General features: G+C 38.2%; 1 protein-coding gene across 1 annotated transcript in view; it reads left to right on the top strand.

Annotated features, from left to right (window-relative positions):
- The window catches only part of LOC111227985 (phospholipid-transporting ATPase ID-like), a 41,882-nt gene that overhangs the window by 13,244 nt on the left and 10,624 nt on the right, over positions 1–18,014 (top strand). Inside the window, exons 4-19 of the mRNA XM_022753750.1 lie at positions 2,286–2,399; positions 4,127–4,225; positions 8,389–8,450; positions 10,982–11,054; positions 11,665–11,735; positions 12,134–12,216; positions 12,316–12,474; positions 12,570–12,658; positions 13,422–13,615; positions 13,718–13,926; positions 14,322–14,365; positions 15,059–15,224; positions 15,484–15,672; positions 15,836–15,951; positions 16,777–16,941; positions 17,051–17,162. Coding sequence (XP_022609471.1) covers positions 2,286–2,399; positions 4,127–4,225; positions 8,389–8,450; positions 10,982–11,054; positions 11,665–11,735; positions 12,134–12,216; positions 12,316–12,474; positions 12,570–12,658; positions 13,422–13,615; positions 13,718–13,926; positions 14,322–14,365; positions 15,059–15,224; positions 15,484–15,672; positions 15,836–15,951; positions 16,777–16,941; positions 17,051–17,162 — 1,945 coding nt within the window. The remainder of the gene's footprint in view (positions 1–2,285; positions 2,400–4,126; positions 4,226–8,388; positions 8,451–10,981; positions 11,055–11,664; positions 11,736–12,133; positions 12,217–12,315; positions 12,475–12,569; positions 12,659–13,421; positions 13,616–13,717; positions 13,927–14,321; positions 14,366–15,058; positions 15,225–15,483; positions 15,673–15,835; positions 15,952–16,776; positions 16,942–17,050; positions 17,163–18,014) is intronic.

The raw sequence follows: 18,014 nt of genomic DNA, 5'->3' as shown, positions 1-18,014 counted from the left end.
CAAACCATAAAGGATACATTTTAGCTAGTGTTAGATTGGATAGAAAAGATATGTCTGTAGGATGTCTGTCTATGAAGAGAAACACAGCTTTATAAATACACGACAAGAAACAATATATAACTTGTTTTTGGGACTTGACCCAACAAACAACCTTTCATTAATGTGAATATTTTCGTCGGTGAGGAAAATCTTCTTGTTTTTGTTAAGGGGAAGTGTTTGCAGCTGAACCCTCTTGGAAACAAACAGTTCAAGCTTTGTTTAATGAGGTGGAAGTAGTGTTATTATTACAGTATTACAGTCTTAAGGATACACTTTTAGTATATATATTTTCAAGTAAAAAATGTTGAATGTAACAAAACAACCACCTCCCACAGAACCTCCCTGTGGAGAAGTGTATTAATTTCTCCCTTAAAGTAGAAAATAGTTCACTCAGCCACAGGGAAGTCAAAGGTCAGATATCAGGGTTAGTGGATGTGGGTTCTTTCTTTCACCATGACCTATTTGGTTAAAAAGGTCTGTCTATTACAGTATTTGTTCTGTCTGCTGACAGGGTGTCCTGTAAATCTATCACAAACTAAACATTGGAATAAACAAAAGACCATAAAGATAGATAAATATTTGTTGAAGCCATGAATGTGATTACACATAAAGAAAGTCTCTTATTGAATGCATGAGGCCACATATCCATGAAACAGCCTGTTAAGGTTTTATGGATTCATGCGCAACATCTCATATAGTGTACAAAATAACACAAGTTGCTTTACATACAGACGAATCAGACATTTATACACAGACTAACCTTACATGTAGAGTATTTTTCCACCACTACTGTCTATTTGTTCTGTGGCCAGTTCCAGCAACCCAGTTGGTGTTTTAAATGACATAAAATGTTTTGAGTAATTTCACAGATATAGCTCTGTAATGGATTATATTGATCTTTCTGTGCTATCACAATACCTAGAACCTACAGTTTATAGTCCAGTTGGCCCACGTTCAGCTATTTGTTACGCTGTTTTGAGTAGCAAGCATTTGTCATAGTTCTTGTGTGAAGCTAACATACTAGGTTTTACCAAGTTTGCCAAGTTACAGTTTTTTTCTTGTCAGGATTAAAAATAAATAAATAAATAAAAAAATAATAAAAAAAATAAAAAATGTAATAAGCCACGCCCCCTTCTAGCACTCGCCGGAAATGACGATAGCAACATGTTACCGCGACTGCCGACCTGCCCACTGCATTGTTCACTTGACTTAAAAATGAACGTTTTACGTTCCTGTGTGTGCTCCATGTGTCGCATGACATGGAAATTATGCCACCATCGGCGCCGACTACGTGTCCCCCTTCCGCAGTCGCCGATTTCACAAGTGTGAAAATGCGTTGGTGATCTTTCCCCTTCTGCTACGTAGCCAAGATGGCGACCGTTGAGGGTTGAGGAAGTGTCCGCTACAGTTTTTGACCGTTTGGAGTGCACCATCCGGGTACTTATAGGTACGAGAATAGAGACAGCAAGGAGATTTTGGGATGTTTTACTGCTGAATTGTTGTTGAAAACTATTAATTATTAAACAATACAGTAATAATGTGTAAAAGACCATCATGCTTTCATGTAGCTGTCATTAAATTTATAACAGCAAGGCCATAAGTTTACTAGGTCAACACTAGCTAGCATTATGTCATTGTTTGCCTCTTTGTTGTTGATAAAACTAAGAAATTACGTCCATACATCTTGTAGTTCATAACGGGATATATGTGTCAAGTATTGATTATAGTGCAAAGCTGTGTTACTGTATCTTAGTCAGGAAGAGGTCAATGTGTCTGTTTCCCCTGAATGAACTGTCATGTTTTTCCTCACTCCAATGCTGTTTTTACCATTTATAAACCCATTAAACTATGATGGTTATTATAAGACGAGAACATTGAACAGTGACAGTTTACAAGGACAAGAGATCCCAGAGATAGACCACAGAAGATGTCACAAAAACATTTCTGCTTTTGTTACTGTTCTAATCTCATGATTGGAAATGTTTGTCTCCTGTTGGTTATGCAGCCTCAGTTACTGTACACACATACAAAACGTATTCAGCACATTAAACTCCACACAAGAAACTACAACCTAATTTTAAGGGTCCTATAAAATTAAATGAGAATCAAGAAGTATGTGAATGTCTCACTGAAACATAAAGCTTGAGATATCTCAAGAAATGCCCCCAATGAACCATCAAATATCTTGAAAAGCTGATGTATTGCAGCATTAATCCTACTCTCTCCTTCCCTTACGCCTCTTCCAGACAAATGCCATCAAGACCTCCAAGTACAACCTGTTCACCTTCCTACCTCTCAACCTGTTTGAGCAATTCCAGAGGATCGCAAACGCCTACTTCCTTTTTCTGCTGGTGCTCCAGGTGAGGGAAACAAACATGCACATGCACAGGCACGTACAGGGCAACGTGTCCATCCAACTGTCATGCAGATTTCATGCAAACACTAGAAATGTCTCACATAATGAAATGCAAAGAAGATGAGATTAGATTCTCCTTTATTAGTCCCACAGTGGGAAAATTTGAAGTGTAGACTTGTTTCTCTCAGGTTGGTTGATGACATACTGAATGTTTGACCCAGGACTTAACTCAGAAAGAATATTATTATGCCAGAGTGTTTGGCAATGCAGGAGGACTTAGCAGGTTTCATATACTCAGGGACCCTTCATTGGTGAGCTCCTGCAGACCCCCATTAAACATGTGGTTTCATTATTTCCCCAGTCAACCAGAAACCAACCAGTACTCTAAGGTTGAATGATGAGGTGATTAAATCAATTAGTTAATTTCAGATGATTGGTTAATCATTTAAGTCTTTTTAAATGAAAAATAATTCAGAACATAGAATACAATTTAATATGTTAAGTACATGTCTGTATTCACGTTTATATCCCATTTTTGTCAGTACTTCCCAGCAGCATTTAGCAATAATTCTTAATAATATCATTAATTAATTAACACAAAATGGACCCAGCAAAACACTGATGGGTAGATAAACCAATTAGGAAATAATTACATTTTTGCTAAATAATGACACTTGCCCATTATGAATTGATAAGCTCCTGTTGTTCTCTGATAATTTAACAATGTATACAATATCAACTAATGTTACTGAAGAAGGGCAATAAAAAATATTCAAGAGTTTTGTAAATTCAATTTTATTTATTTATTTATTTATTTTTACAAAGAAAACCACACAGACCATATTTAGCTCAAAATGAAATGAAACTATTCCTTATTTCTCTGGGGGTCACATGACACTGTAAAAAAAACAGCCCGAGTTGTTAGAATCACTGTCACACGTACATGTCAACATGTCACATCTACACAGTTGACACAGTGAAGCTGTGCGCTAACTGATACGGACGAATCAACAGAGATTAAGGAAGTGTAATATCCAGTACAGGAAATTGCCTCATCATGTACAAAACAGTGGCATTACACCACAGAGCTTGTCTGCAGCGGCTGCTCTGTTGACAGAAAAGGAGGAACTGCAGCTCTGCAGCATTTTCAGATCTTTTCTATATTAGAAATGTCCATTTTGCCTATTCGTGTATCAAAGTCTAAACGTCCTTGTTTAGACGTAATGAGCACATTATTAAAGTTGTCTGCAAAATCAATGAAAGCAACAATACTGTGCAGTATAAACTTTTCTTGCAGACCTAGTTAAATGTCTTCACACAGTCATAACAACAGTATATTGATCAGCGGTTTTCTGCAGTTTTGTTAAACATGTTTTATGTCTTTATTAACATAATGCACACACTAACACGCATAAACACTTTTCTTATTGTCTTTGAAGATGCACCCACAGTTCACCACATTGTTCCACCTTCTTTCCGTTCAGGCCTATTCAAATACATTGAAATTCCCCTTGTATATTTGTGCATATGTTGATTGTGTGCTGAGTCTATAAGTCTTATAACTTCTGTTGTCATGTGTATGTTTTTTTAACTACTTCTCTTTTGGCTGAAGGGTTGCAGACTTTCTGTCTCGCCACCCATGTTTGAATTTCCCCTCAGCTTTTTGCAGTTTTCATCATATGCAAAAATAAACTTTGACTAAAGTGACAGTGCTCTTTGTGTGCTCTTCAGGTGATTCCTCAGATCTCCTCCCTGTCCTGGTTCACCACTGTTGTGCCTCTGGTCCTCGTGCTATCAGTCACTGCTGCTAAGGATGCCACTGACGACATTGTAAGTGTTTTTGCACAGAATTTCACCTTAAACTAATTTTTGTACTTGGATTAAGGTAATTAGCACGGTGAACAAACCAAGAAGCATTTATCGTATATCTCCACCAAGGCCAAATTATCCTCTAATTTGTGTTTTTTATTCATAGAAAATGCTTAAAATTTTTTGATCTGGATCTACTATGGATCTGCATCAAATGCACACACTGACAGAGAAAAATCATGAAATGCATGTACCAGATTTTTTTTAACTTCACACTTCAATGGTGATTCACTCCTCAAAGCCTGTGGAAGCAGGTTACACTGCTTCACATTCTGACACCCCATAAAAAGCTGAGCAGAAACTGTTATCACCTGAAAAATGAAATTGTTGGGGTGGTTGGCTTAAAAAAAATGGTTCGCAAAATGTCCCTGTTACACCATGAGGGTTATATATTTAATATAGAAACTAATATAGCAGTTGACAGCGAATGATCGATTGATCAATCACTTTGTCAGAGCAGCATGTCTCAAAGTTGGGAACAAAGAACACCTTCTTAGTTTGGGAATCACTGGCTTCAAACGACCTGTGTTTACTTTTTCCAGACAAGCAACATCTTCACATCGCATGAACAAAAATGGTCTTCCCTCAGTGGCAGAGGTGGAAGTACCATGATGTTGTTACGCTGTCCCACAAAGTGTCAGGGTGGAGGTCACAGTAGAAGGTTCCTCTTGAAAAGTTTCGAACCTCAAAAAAGCTGTTTGCTTAGATTTTATCTTTAACCAACAGTCAACACTCTTTTTTTTTTTTTTAAACCATGAACTGAACTTTTCCTGACCTTAACCAGCTTCAAAAACAAAACAAAAAACGACTTAAAAATAACAGGAAACGACCCCATAATGCTTAAAAATTCATTAAAAAATTTTTTTTTGGATCGGTCATGTGGGTATTTTAAAGTCCCCTAGATGGGATCTCATCAATAAAATGTATACAGAACAAACAACATGGACGTGTCCTCAGTAATGATGACAAAAGGAGAGAAAGGCAGCATTACTTCACACAATTCTACAATGAACAGAAAGCAAGAAGAAAATTTAAAAAAAGATACAACTGGAAGATACAGACAATATGGTCTAAAATACTGCTCCGGTAATATTACAACAACCTCACTTCAGTTTGCAACACATCTTTTAACCGCAACCATGAAGGAAATCGGACTGTGCAACTGCTCAGACTATAAAACAGCTGACCAGAAATTTCTCACCTGCCAGAAATTCATCCACAAGCAAAGCTGTTCTGGAAGTTATTGAAACATCATGACCCCCTCCAAACCAAACAGCTCTTGATCTCCAATTTAGGGCTAAAACAGCTGTATCCTACTAACCCTGTTTGGATGTGTGGATGGCTTAGGTTAAACCCTTTGTAAAACACGAGCAGATACATGAACGCCTTAGAATCTTTCTTTTATTTTCTAATCTGACTGTCAAATCAATTCTTCTTCGTGGGCTCTAAAACAGTAGCTGCCAGTGGCTGCACAGCACAATATCCTGTGTAAGCTACTGTTGAAGAAATTATCTCTTGGAAAAACTGACATTATATTTGGATGTAAAACTGAAACGTCAACGCGGTATCGGACTGGTACATAGACTTGTGTACTCACCGATACCCAATACTTTATTTTAGGCTGTAATCGGAGGCATTTCTGAAACTAGTATCTGTATCAGAACGCCTTTACCCAGGTTAAGATGTTACTACACTGATCCACTTCTCTGCTCAGTCATCTAAAAAAAATAAATAATAACATATTTACAACCTAAGGGAGCTGCAAGGTGAGCTGCATCGATGACAGTCAAATATCATCAAAACAATATATCAGCCCAACTCTTGTACAAACAGACAGAACATGTCATGTTGCAAATAACCTCTATTTCCTTTTTGACCGTGGGAAAGGCAGTTTCACTGTCATAAGCGCCTTCATGCGAAACACTTTAACACTTGTGATCTCATTTTCAGTGACCTTGTTGTGTGTCACAGTCAAAAACAACATATCTGTTTTTTAGCACGAGCATTTCTCCGTCTGCTCAACATCGAATTAAAGCTGATGTGGCTTGATTCAAGCATGTTTTAACCTTGGTCGACCTTGGGCTGCTGTTTTGTTTCTAATAATTCAAGAAGGCAAATGGAAACCTAAAATATGCAAATTAGCATTCCACTGTACACTACATTGACCTTTTTTCTCAAGGAATTTGTCCCTTTTTGGTAAAACTATTGCTCAGTGCTTTCATCAGATTTATGCATCATTCTGGTTTTGTGACAAAAACATAGGTCATCTGGGAGTTTAGGCTGATGAAGCAATAAGAAAAATTCCCCTCTCCCTAAAAATATACCTACAGTGTCACAGTTGATCTTTAATGGAACTTGGACAGGAAAATTATTCTTTTTTTTTGTTAATGGACAAACTGTTTTTTTTCTTTTTCTTTTATCGCTTCATGAGAACCGAGACAGAACAACATGTTCCTCTAAAACAATGATAGGAAAATGAGTTTTCATTTCAGCTTTCAAACAAACAAATGTGTGTGTGTGTGTGTGTGTGTGTGTGTGTGTGTGTGTGTGTGTAAGCTAATGCCAAACCACCAAGTGGAAATAACTGATGTAATGGGTTAAACATTAGCTCGAGAAGCAGAACAAGAGTCTTTTTGTTAAGCAGCAGTGGCTGTCCTGAACGCTCCTCGTCACCAGTACCCATCTGTTCCTTCAGTGAGATCGCTGCGTTCAGGCTTGATCTGATCCCACCAGGTACACAACAATTCAAGACCGACACCCACAGTGAGGTGGATGACTTCTCAAAATAAGCAGAAATAATAAAGGAAAGGTTTCACAATCTACCGTCAGCTGCAGTAATGTAGAAAAGTAGATTTGGTAACTTGAGCCTCTTCAGAACAAGTATTTTAAAGAAACACATGTGATTGCAAGAGTGCAAATAATACTGCTTAGTATCAGTATTTCTTGTATTATTTTGATGGGATCATTTAATTTTGTTTCTGGTCATTTCATTTTTGTATTTTAAATATTAAAGTGATTTTTTTTAGATTTTGAGTAAGACTCATTTTCCATTTGATTTCACAATTGGAGAGTCATAACTATCCACATGTGTGGCTCCAAACCTGGAGCCAAGATGGAATAACTCTGAGGGGTCACAAGATGATTATCAGAGGACGGAAGCAGGATAAACTAGAGTGTCACTCAGCAGAGCGCCTCACAATCTTACACTCTACTTATGTGGATGGTCATAGACGTCAACACCATACATTTTGTCAGACTTCCCTCTAATATTTATTTTCTTTTTTGTACATTTGTTAATAATTTTACTTGTTCTGAAATTATTCCAAAACAACATACAAACAAAAAAAAAAATGAAAAAAATAGTTTTGTTTTAAGAGGATACCAGTGAAATAAGTCTGGGGCCTAATTGTTGGGGTCATAAATTAGGATGGCAAACAAAATTTAAATAGTTGTTCCTTTTATCTGAGGCGACAAGATTTTTTATAGAAATCAGTTCACAGTGTTTTAAGGTGTTAACAAATAATGTTAAAGGTGAAAACAGGATCTCACTGACATGCCAGACGTTGCCCGAACAAGTTTAACTTTCTTTTATACTCAATGTATTATCTGTCCTTCCTATTGTTGTTCAGCAGAGACAGAAATCTGGACTCAAATCCTTTGGCTTCTGGACAGAAAACATTTGAGGCTTCCAGTTCTGAGCAAACCTTTCTGATATGTGACTTGAGCAATGTTAATGATTAAAATAGTAAATTAAGTAAATCTGGCTAAGTATGAGGATGAAGCAGTGAACTTGTCTGTTAAAACCCTTAAAAATGTTAAAACTGCTTCAGAAAAAAAGTCATGAAATAATGTCCAAATTTGTCAACACTGATTGTAACTGAGTAACTTAGCCAAAGACAAAATAAAACAAAGACAAAAGAGGCGTCCTCATGGTGGAGACTCTACTTCAGCTGAATATCTCCTCAAACATTTTCTGCCAGGCAGTGGCACCTCAGTATCTCTACAGGAAAAGATAACACAAGCTCTCAGTTGGTTTTTGTTATCATTGATTCAGTGATCAAACTTGAGTTTCCTGTCATCTCTTATCACCCACTCAGTGCTATCTTTGTATGTCTTCTTTCCAGAACCGTCACAGGAGCGACAATCAAGTCAACAACAGAAAAGCTCAAGTCCTCATCGATAGAAAGTAAGTTTGTATGTGTACATACAAGTTTGTTCACTTGTGCTTGTATATAAAGTTTCAGATAGCTACATACAGGTGTTTGTGTATTTGTAGAGACACCATCAGGGTCCTTTGTACAGGTGAGTGTTCCCCAGGGGACCTTCTTGAATAGATCATAGTGTAATCATAGGAGTATGCACAGCTGTAGTATTTGCTTGGTTCAACTGTAATAGTGGAACAAAGCAAAATATAATGCATCCTTAAGATCCCATGTACAAATACAGCATACCTCGCATATTTCAGATAGCAGACGTCAGGGCAACAGGATACAAAACAAGCGCTCGCCACCATCCTGCAGCTGCTTCCTGAGGCTGTACTAGAGAGAGTTTAGCTTATTGAGCACAAGGAATAAACAGATGAGTAGAAATACAGGAATGTATGATAAAAAAAGATCAAAGATTTTCAGCAGGCTTATCTATAAACAGAAGAATTGAAAAGCCGGCCTCCATGTTGCCATATATAGAATTCTTTTGGAGAAATAGCTAATACTATAATACACTCGCTGAGCACTTTATTAGGAACACCTGTTCATCTGCCTATTCACACAATTATCCAATCAGCCAATCATGTGACAGCAGACATAAAATAATTAGCCCTTAAAGACCCACCGTGAGGGTGTTACCCTAGATAAAAATATTTACTTGCATGTAGTGTTTTGTCTTTTCTCCTAATTGCGGTCTTGTTGGTTGTTGGGAAGCAGCTCCGTGCCCACTGTTAAGGGCACCGCAGGAAGCAGCTGTTTTCTTCCTGTTGACCAGACGTTCGCTTTTGTTAAACATGTGAGCAGTGACTGATTTGTCATGTGTTGGAACTGGAAAACAAACACTGTTGGCTCCCTTATTCATTTAATTCAAACACTTTTTTTTTTTTTAAGAAAAAACTAAAACCTGAATTAAATTCTTTTTTTTTTCCATTGAATGATGCAGCTTTTATTTCCAGCAAAGATTGATTCAAGGTTGGTATAAGAGGCGTGAATGAGGGTGGAGCTTGTGTTCAAATCAACATGTTTTCATTTGATGAGTCTGTTGACTATTTTTTAAATTACTTCATGACACATTTATTTAGTAAAATGTGAAAACAAATTATCAAAGTGATCAAAATTCTCACCTGACTCGCCAACAGTAAAAAAAATCCAAATACTTTCAGTATACCAGGATGTGAAATTATTTTCCTGAAATGAAATCTCAACCGAGAAGAAGTGAAAGAAATCCAAGGAATCACGTTCCATCACTTTAACTCACTTTATTTATTTACTTTTATTTACCTTTACTTATTCAAGTGAATCCCATTGAGATGGAAATCTCATTTTCAAGAGAGACACCTGAATGTACATAAAAACATAATAAAAATAATTCATGAACAGATAGTCCAAAAATAATTTACAATACAATTTAAATGGCAAACAATAAAAAATACAAAATTGTAATAAAAATAACACACAAGGAAAATGTAAAACATATAAAATGCAAAGATTAAAACACAGCCTTTCATCCAGTGAGAAAAAGCCTCATCAGTTAAAACAATTACATTCTGTTGTGGGAAGGTTTAAAATCTCGTCTCTAAAATGTGGATAACTTAAAGTGCTCTGCTTATTCCAAGTGTTTGGAGTATTAAAATCCAGATGTGGTCTTTTCTATTGAAGGTCCCACATTTTACACTTTTCCTGTGTATTATTTGAAGTGTTGATCCATAAGACGATATATTTGTGGTTTTAAGAACCAAAAAACATTTCAGTGTAGTTTTACATCTCCTCTCTCAGGCTTCTCTCTGGAGCTCTAATAACAACAGGTCAGTGAGCCAATCAGAAGAGAGGAGGATCTGAGCCTCTCTTCTGATTGGCTGACTGTTTTCTGAGTGATCATAAAAAGATATAGCAGATTTCAGGAAAATACTGAGTAACCAAATCCTGCAAGGATGGATGATGCGTCCAGGTGGGCGGGGCTTGGGGCATGGCTGAGACTGGTCACTGATTTGTTGTGACATCACAAAGTTACAGAAGTCCTGACGGCTCAGTTTCTGAATACAGGCTGTGTGCATTTCTCTGTGGACTGAGGCTTTGATACTTTCACAGTATTAATATAGAAGCTAGACCTGATCTATAATCAAGAGAAAAATGGACATCTCACTTTATACAATATGGGACCTTGAACACAACATGTCAGTCCTCAGACCTTCTTCGGATAAAGTTACAGAAAAGAAAGAGATTCTTGAAAGAAGTTAAAGTAAACAGTGTCTACTGCTCATATCTGAATTACCAGCATGAACTGGATCATGAGATCGAAAACCCTCAAATATTTGTTTATCAGCCAGGTTTTACAACGTCTTGTTGTTATTGGCAGACAGACACAGACACAAATAATACAGGAAACTGCAGGAACATGCAGTGAAAGAAACGTGACTAATATTAGGGTGACCTTGGTGTTCGGAGCTTATTTATGGTCCCTCGGACAGTTTTTGTCCAAACATTCACTTACCAGCCTGTTTCCTGTTCTCAGACTACGCAGCGAGAAATGGATGGACGTTCAGGTGGGAGACATCATCAAGCTGGAAAACAACCAGTTTGTCACTGTGAGTAAATTGAAAACATTACTCCATTTTCTTATCCATTCCTCAACAGATTTCACCTACAGTTACTTGAATTTTATTTGCATTTTTTGTGCTTTTGTTCTCCATTTGTCACCTTGATTTATTATTTTTTGTTCCTTTTTGTTATTAAACCCTCAACTTTTGATTTCATGGAAATTTTTTTACCTCATTGTCAGTGTATTTTTAGTATTTGTGTGCAAAGAAAAAACAGCATCATCTTTGCCAAAGCAAGACCTTGAAAATGAAAAGTGTTGCATCATAAAACACCAAAACATAAGCAAAGTTTTTAACTGGTGTAAAGTTACAATAAATTACTGCAGAGATTCTTTAATAGAAACTTTAATAAATAAGGGATATTGTTTTATTATTGCCAGAGCTCTCTGTATTTGTCTCATTGCATTTTTTTATTGATCAGAACAGTATGTGTGTGACACTGCTCTAGATAGTTTCAATAGTGTGGTGAATAAGAAAACTGATGGCCTCATTCTGGTTCACACTGCAGGCCAGTTCAGCGTCTCCTTGGCATTTGATTTGTTTATCTGACAGATAAACTAACAACAGATTTCAGTGATGAATCCCTCTGTCATTTCAGGCCGATCTGCTTTTGCTCTCCAGCAGTGAACCACTCAACCTGGTTTACATCGAGACAGCAGAGCTGGATGGGTTAGTCTGTTCTTTGTGTATAAAATATAAGTCACCGAGTTCAGGATCTGTTTTTGTGTACAAAAATAAACATACAGTTTATACATAGACAGACACTCATGAATTCACAGGCATTAAAATGGACACACGCAGATAATTTTCAGACATACTTTATACATTTTCACATTAAAGAAAATCGTGTTATTGTAAATACATAAATCCATTTGTAGCACAGTATTTGAAACTTGTTCACTTGTTTAACACAGAAACAATGCAACGACAGGTATTCATGCTGTTGTTCTTCATCTCTCCTTTTTGCACTGCTCACTTACTCTACCTCCTTTTTGTCGTCATTTTTTCTGCTTTTCTTCACCCTTTCCTCATCCCCGCCTCCATTTGTCTCGCCTCCTCTTCCTTAGAGAAACTAACCTGAAGGTGAAGCAGGCCCTGCCGGTCACGGGAGACCTTGGAGAAGACATTGAAAAACTGGCAGACTTCAACGGTAAAAGTGCAAAAGAAAAATGCAATAACAGTTTCAACATTTCATGTGATATTCTGTGTTCCATCTCAAACCTACTGCGCCACCTCTCTCTCCCTCAAGGCGAGGTACGCTGTGAACCCCCCAACAACCGGCTCGACCGCTTCATGGGAACACTGACGTTTGCCGGTCAGAAATACCCGCTGGACAACGAGAAGATCCTGCTGAGAGGCTGCACCCTGAGGAACACCGAGTGGTGCTTTGGGCTGGTGCTGTTTGGAGGTGGGGGGGGGGCGAGTTTCATTGACATGGACATTTTTTTGACTAACTATAGAGGTCGTGATTTGAGGCATTACTTGTTTCTGTTTCTCTTTCAGGTCCAGAGACAAAGCTAATGCAGAACTGTGGGAAGAGCACATTCAAGAGGACCAGTATAGACCGTCTGATGAATGTCCTTGTCCTCTGTGTGAGTCCTCCACAGCATTTGTTTGTTTAAACTGATTTCAGGGCTTCCAATGGTTTATTATTTTGTAAATAGATCAATTAATCTGTCTATCTTCGGGTAATTGCTTAATTGAATAGCTATTGAGGCTTTGAAAAGTCTATCAGATGTCTAATGCATGACGGCAGCAGCAATTATGGTTTATCTGGATTAAACAGAAAAGACAGAGAGCAACACACAGAGACTGTTACTTTATCAACACAACATCCAAAGAAAACATCACAAAACATTATGCAAAAATGAAAGTAAAAGAAAAAAATTGAACTCAAGACTGTTCGTTTAAGGAACTTTCCATCAGGCAATTTAGGACCTTACACAGCGAGATTATCAAGATTCATGTTTTAAGTATATTCACATAGATAATTGAAAACTATAAGAATTTGACTTACAGATGTAAAAAATCTTGCTGATTGATGCCTGTTTCAAATCTCTTTACAAACATAATTGATGCATCATTAATTACTTAGATTAAATTGCTGTCTTGTGTTAATTACAGTATTGAAAGAGCAGGTTCCTATATTTCACCTTTAGTGCTGTTGGTGACTCTGTGTTTACATTGAGATTAGACATTTTACCCTTAAGACATTTACAAAAAAAAAGCTTTAAAATGTTCTCCTTGGTTGGAGTGCAGGTATCTATCCTCTATCCTCACGTATGAGTGGATTTGTACATTAACTCCAGGCTCTACTTTGACATCCATCTCTGGCTCTTCGTCCTCTCCCTGCAGATTTTTGGTTTCCTGGCCTTCATGTGCACCATCCTGGCGATAGGAAACTGGATCTGGGAGTTGAACGAGGGCTCACAGTTCATGGTCTTCCTGCCGAGGCAAGACGGCAACGATGCTGCTTTCTCTGCCTTCCTCACATTCTGGTCCTACGTCATCATCCTCAACACCGTGGTGCCCATCTCTCTCTATGTTAGGTAACAACATGAGTGAAGACGCTATTTAGAAACAGAACTTGGGTGTTACGCTTTAAAGGAACTTAAATGATCTCCAACTCCTGTATCCACATGTTTTGTCAGTGTGGAGTTCATCCGGCTGGGGAACAGCTTCTACATCGACTGGGACAGGAAGATGTACTACGCTCGCAGTGACACCCCCGCTGAGGCTCGGACCACCACCTTGAACGAGGAGCTGGGCCAAATCAAGTATGTCTTCAGCGACAAAACGGGGACGCTCACTCAGAATATCATGACATTCAACAAGTGCTCCATCAACGGCAAATCCTTCGGTAAGACTCAAAACATTGCCCTGTGATTTTTAAACCGACAGTGTCTATAAAGTGTACTCACGCTGGACAGTGGCTTCCAGTTCAGTCAAGCGCAGTGCATCTGAATTCATCAGAAAAGTGGAGAACTAAAATACAAAAAGATAAAATAAGGTTCTTCAAGTTCCTCGCCAAAACAAATAACAAGTGAAATTAAGTGATCTTCAGGGCGGTTGTGAACACATTATCTGGCCTCATTCACTCTTTATCAGGAGCTCCTCAGGGAATATTGTTGGGTCCTCGAAGGTTATGGTCTGACAGATTGATAAAGTGTGATTCTACAGTAAATGCTCTTTTTGTGTTTTATATTTTTAACCTTTTGGAATGAGGTTGATTCATCACTGTCTTCGTCTTTGCAGGAGATGTGTATGATTGCACCGGCCAAAGGCTAGAAATCACTGAGGTGAGTTGGACTGTGATGATGCGAATTCAAGTCCTCATACCAAAACAACAAATTAGGTTTGTTGTAGGTTGTTTGTACTGCCGCCCATGTGAGTGACTCGCTGACATGATGCCCCCAGCAGGAGAACAAATAGCTCTTTTCCGCTGTATACCAGCTCAACTCGACTCTACTCGCCTTTTTTTTTTTTTTTTAAGTTCTAGACACTACCTGATACCTGGTAATTGTTTTGGTATCTCCTCTGTCGTTTCTCTATAGAAACAACGCTGTATTGTTGGGGTACTATCTGCAGTGAAAAAGGAAGTACCTGGTACCAAAAGCAAGTAGAATCAAGTTGAGTTGAGTCGGTACCATGCAGTGGAAAAACACTAGAAGGTTTCAGGTTTTTCAGATTAGAACAGTATCTCCTTTCCTTCTTTGAATCTATGAATCTCAGGTATTTCAACTAAAAATAGAAGCTGTCGTAAAATCACTAAAGAGTGCTTACCAATAGTTTATATTGTTACACGGGTTACAGTTATTTCACTGCATTACATCAAGTTAGATGAATAGTTTTTTCCTTGGAAGAAATCAGGCGGATCATTATGCTTGTCACAGATTTTTATCTCTTAGGGAACAGTTTGAACATCTCACCATTGTACATTTATTAGGCCCACTGTGCACTTGACACATCTAAGGTTTCTATTGTCTCTCCAGCATACAGAGAGGGTGGACTTCTCCTTCAACTCTCTGGCTGATCCCCGCTTCATATTCCACGACCACGCCCTGGTGGAGGCGGTGAAGCTGGAGAACCCAGAGGTGCACTCCTTCTTCAGACTGCTGGCCCTCTGCCACACCGTCATGGCTGAGGAGAAGAAAGAAGGTGAGTGTTTCTGTGTGAGCGAGTGAATTTTATCATCTTATTACCAAAGAGATTAATGCAAATCTCATGCCATTTATTTTATTTTGTTGTGTGTTATTCGTTTGAATAACCTTTGTTGTAAAGTTTCAGCGATTTTGTGTTCTAAAAAAGAAAATATGTCAATTGAATTAAAGGCTTGAAAAAAGGAGGAAGTGGCATGAAAATGAGAGAAAAACTAAAAGGAAAAGCAAACTGACAATAAACAACCTTTTTCCTCCAGGTGAGCTCTTCTACCAGGCACAGTCTCCAGACGAGGGAGCTTTGGTAACAGCAGCCAGAAACTTTGGTTTTGTCTTCCGCTCACGTACACCGGACAGCGTTTCCATTGTAGAAATGGGACAGCAGCGTAGCTACGAACTCCTGGCCATCCTGGACTTCAACAACGTCCGCAAGAGGATGTCAGTCATAGGTATATAGTCCACTGAAAACAGATTAATATGATTTCTCATATAAAAGTTTTTTTTATCACTGAACCTAACCTAAATCTTATCATAATTTAAGGTCACTACTTGTTTCTTGTCTTGCAAATCTACAACGTTTGTTCTCGTGTGTGTTTGTACTTGTGTGTACAGTTCGGACTCCAGAGGGGAAGCTCTCTCTCTACTGTAAAGGTGCAGACACGATCATCTACGAGAGGCTGCATCAGTCCTGCAGCAAGCTGATGGACGTCACTACAGAGCACCTTAACGTAAGTGACATTTCTGTGTGTGCACGTATGTTTTCATTAAAGAAAGAAGAAATCATTTTTGAGTCCTTCACATTGTTTGTCTCTGTATGCTTGTTGGGGTTTTTTTTTTTTTGCCGTGTTTCAAGTGTGTGTTTACAGACGCCGAGCAAATGATGGCAAATGCAATAAAAAGAGGTTTGATCGATAAAGATAGCTTAAATCAGTCAATAGAGTTAAAATGAGGACACAGAAACAGCACTTAATGCAATGCAAGTCACTGTTACAGTAGCCAGACACATTTCAACAGGGAGGCTGTTCTAGCGTTTGCCTGATGGCAAATGCACAATTTCCTTTATTTTAAAAAGTTTGGATCCTGCAGTTAAAAATTATTTTCATTTTCAATTTATCATTTATCAATGTCTTGTTTAGTCTGACCGACAGTCCATAATCCAAAGATAACCAGTCCACTGTTGTGTGTTACAAAGAAAAGCATCAAATCATTATATTGAGAAGCTAGAAAAAGCAAATGACTCAAACAGCTATTCTGTTTCTTGTACATGTCTGTGTTCTCCTTCCTCTCTCTTTCTCCTCTGAATTCTCTGTCATCCTTTTATTTATCCCTCTGTTTATTCCCTCTCCCTTTATTTCTGTTCTATCTCTCTTATGTCTTGTTAAATTATAAACAATTTATCCTCTGGTTTGTGTGTTTGTCTTCTCTTCTCTCTGAGTTTATTCCATAGATAACATACTTTATACACGAGTGTGACTTCTGTTTATATCTTAAAGTTCTATTAGGTTTTGGTGTGCAGTGTCCATCCATGTAATAAAGTACATGCCGGTTTGCAGGAGTTTGCAGGGGAGGGTCTGCGGACGCTGGCGCTGGCCTATAAGGATCTGGATGAGGAGTATTTCAACCAGTGGCAACAGCGCCACCACGAGGCCAGCACTGCGCTGGACGACCGGGAGAGCAAACTGGACCAGCTGTACGAGGAGATTGAGAAGGACCTGCTGGTAGGACTGGTGTCGCAGTGAAGCTCATACTGTAAACACTGCATTTCTTTTTGTTTGAATTGTTGTGAAATGCACAGCATGTTGATGATGTGTCTGAACCTGTGTCCAGCTGCTCGGAGCAACAGCCATAGAAGACAAGTTACAGGACGGAGTACCTCAGACCATCGAGCTGCTGTCCAAGGCTGACATCAAAATCTGGGTTTTGACCGGTGACAAGCAAGGTGCACAACATTTTAACAAGTCTGAGAAGGTTTTATCATCCGCAGTTAGTCAGTTTTATCCTTAGTGATCAATAATTAAAGGAGGAGGTGTCACTTCGTCAACCTGGGGTCGTTTCCTTTTATGGTGAAATTTATCATAATACCAGTTTATTACGGCCTGGGTTTGAATTTTGTCGTTTTGGCCATAATTTCTATTTTATAGTTTATAGTTTATAGCTCACAGTGATGTCCAATGGATTTAGGTCAGCTGACGACTTCTTCCCTTTGTTGTCAATAGAAACACCGGTAACTACAGCTGCAACGAATACTCGATTAATCTATCTAGAGAAAATTAACTGTCAACTATTTTGAAAATTCAATTATCTTTTTAGGCATTTTAAATAAAAGTCTCAACATTTGCTGATCAGCTTCTCAAATGAGAGGATTATATATTTTTATGACATTGAACTGAATATCTCTGGGTTGTGAGCTGTCAGTCAGACAAAAACAGACACCAAGTCTCCCTTCCCTAAAAAAAAAAAACAGCATGTATTTGGACATTAGACATTTAAGTTTAAAATTACAACCTAGAAACCCTTAACATCAGACAACAATACCCCAAGTGGATCAGCTGTTTCAGTGCTCTACTTCACCCACTGTATAACTTTTTAATGGACGCCCAGTCTCAGCTTGTTTGACACCTAAAGCAGAAACTGATAAAAATGACTAAAGGACTCAACGACATATGAGACTCTAAGCTCTTCTCCATGTTTGCATCATGATATCTCCTATCTGATGACGCACACTGACCGTGCACTAGTTGTGCTTGTATGTGCCTCATTCTCTTCTTGTAGTTTTAAAAATGTCGGAAGA

The sequence above is a fragment of the Seriola dumerili genome, unplaced genomic scaffold (assembly GCF_002260705.1).
Source record: "Seriola dumerili isolate Sdu_G_001 unplaced genomic scaffold, Sdu_1.0 BDQW01000193.1, whole genome shotgun sequence".
Taxonomy (NCBI): domain Eukaryota; kingdom Metazoa; phylum Chordata; class Actinopteri; order Carangiformes; family Carangidae; genus Seriola; species Seriola dumerili.
This window is presented reverse-complemented; position numbering and strand designations above follow the sequence as displayed.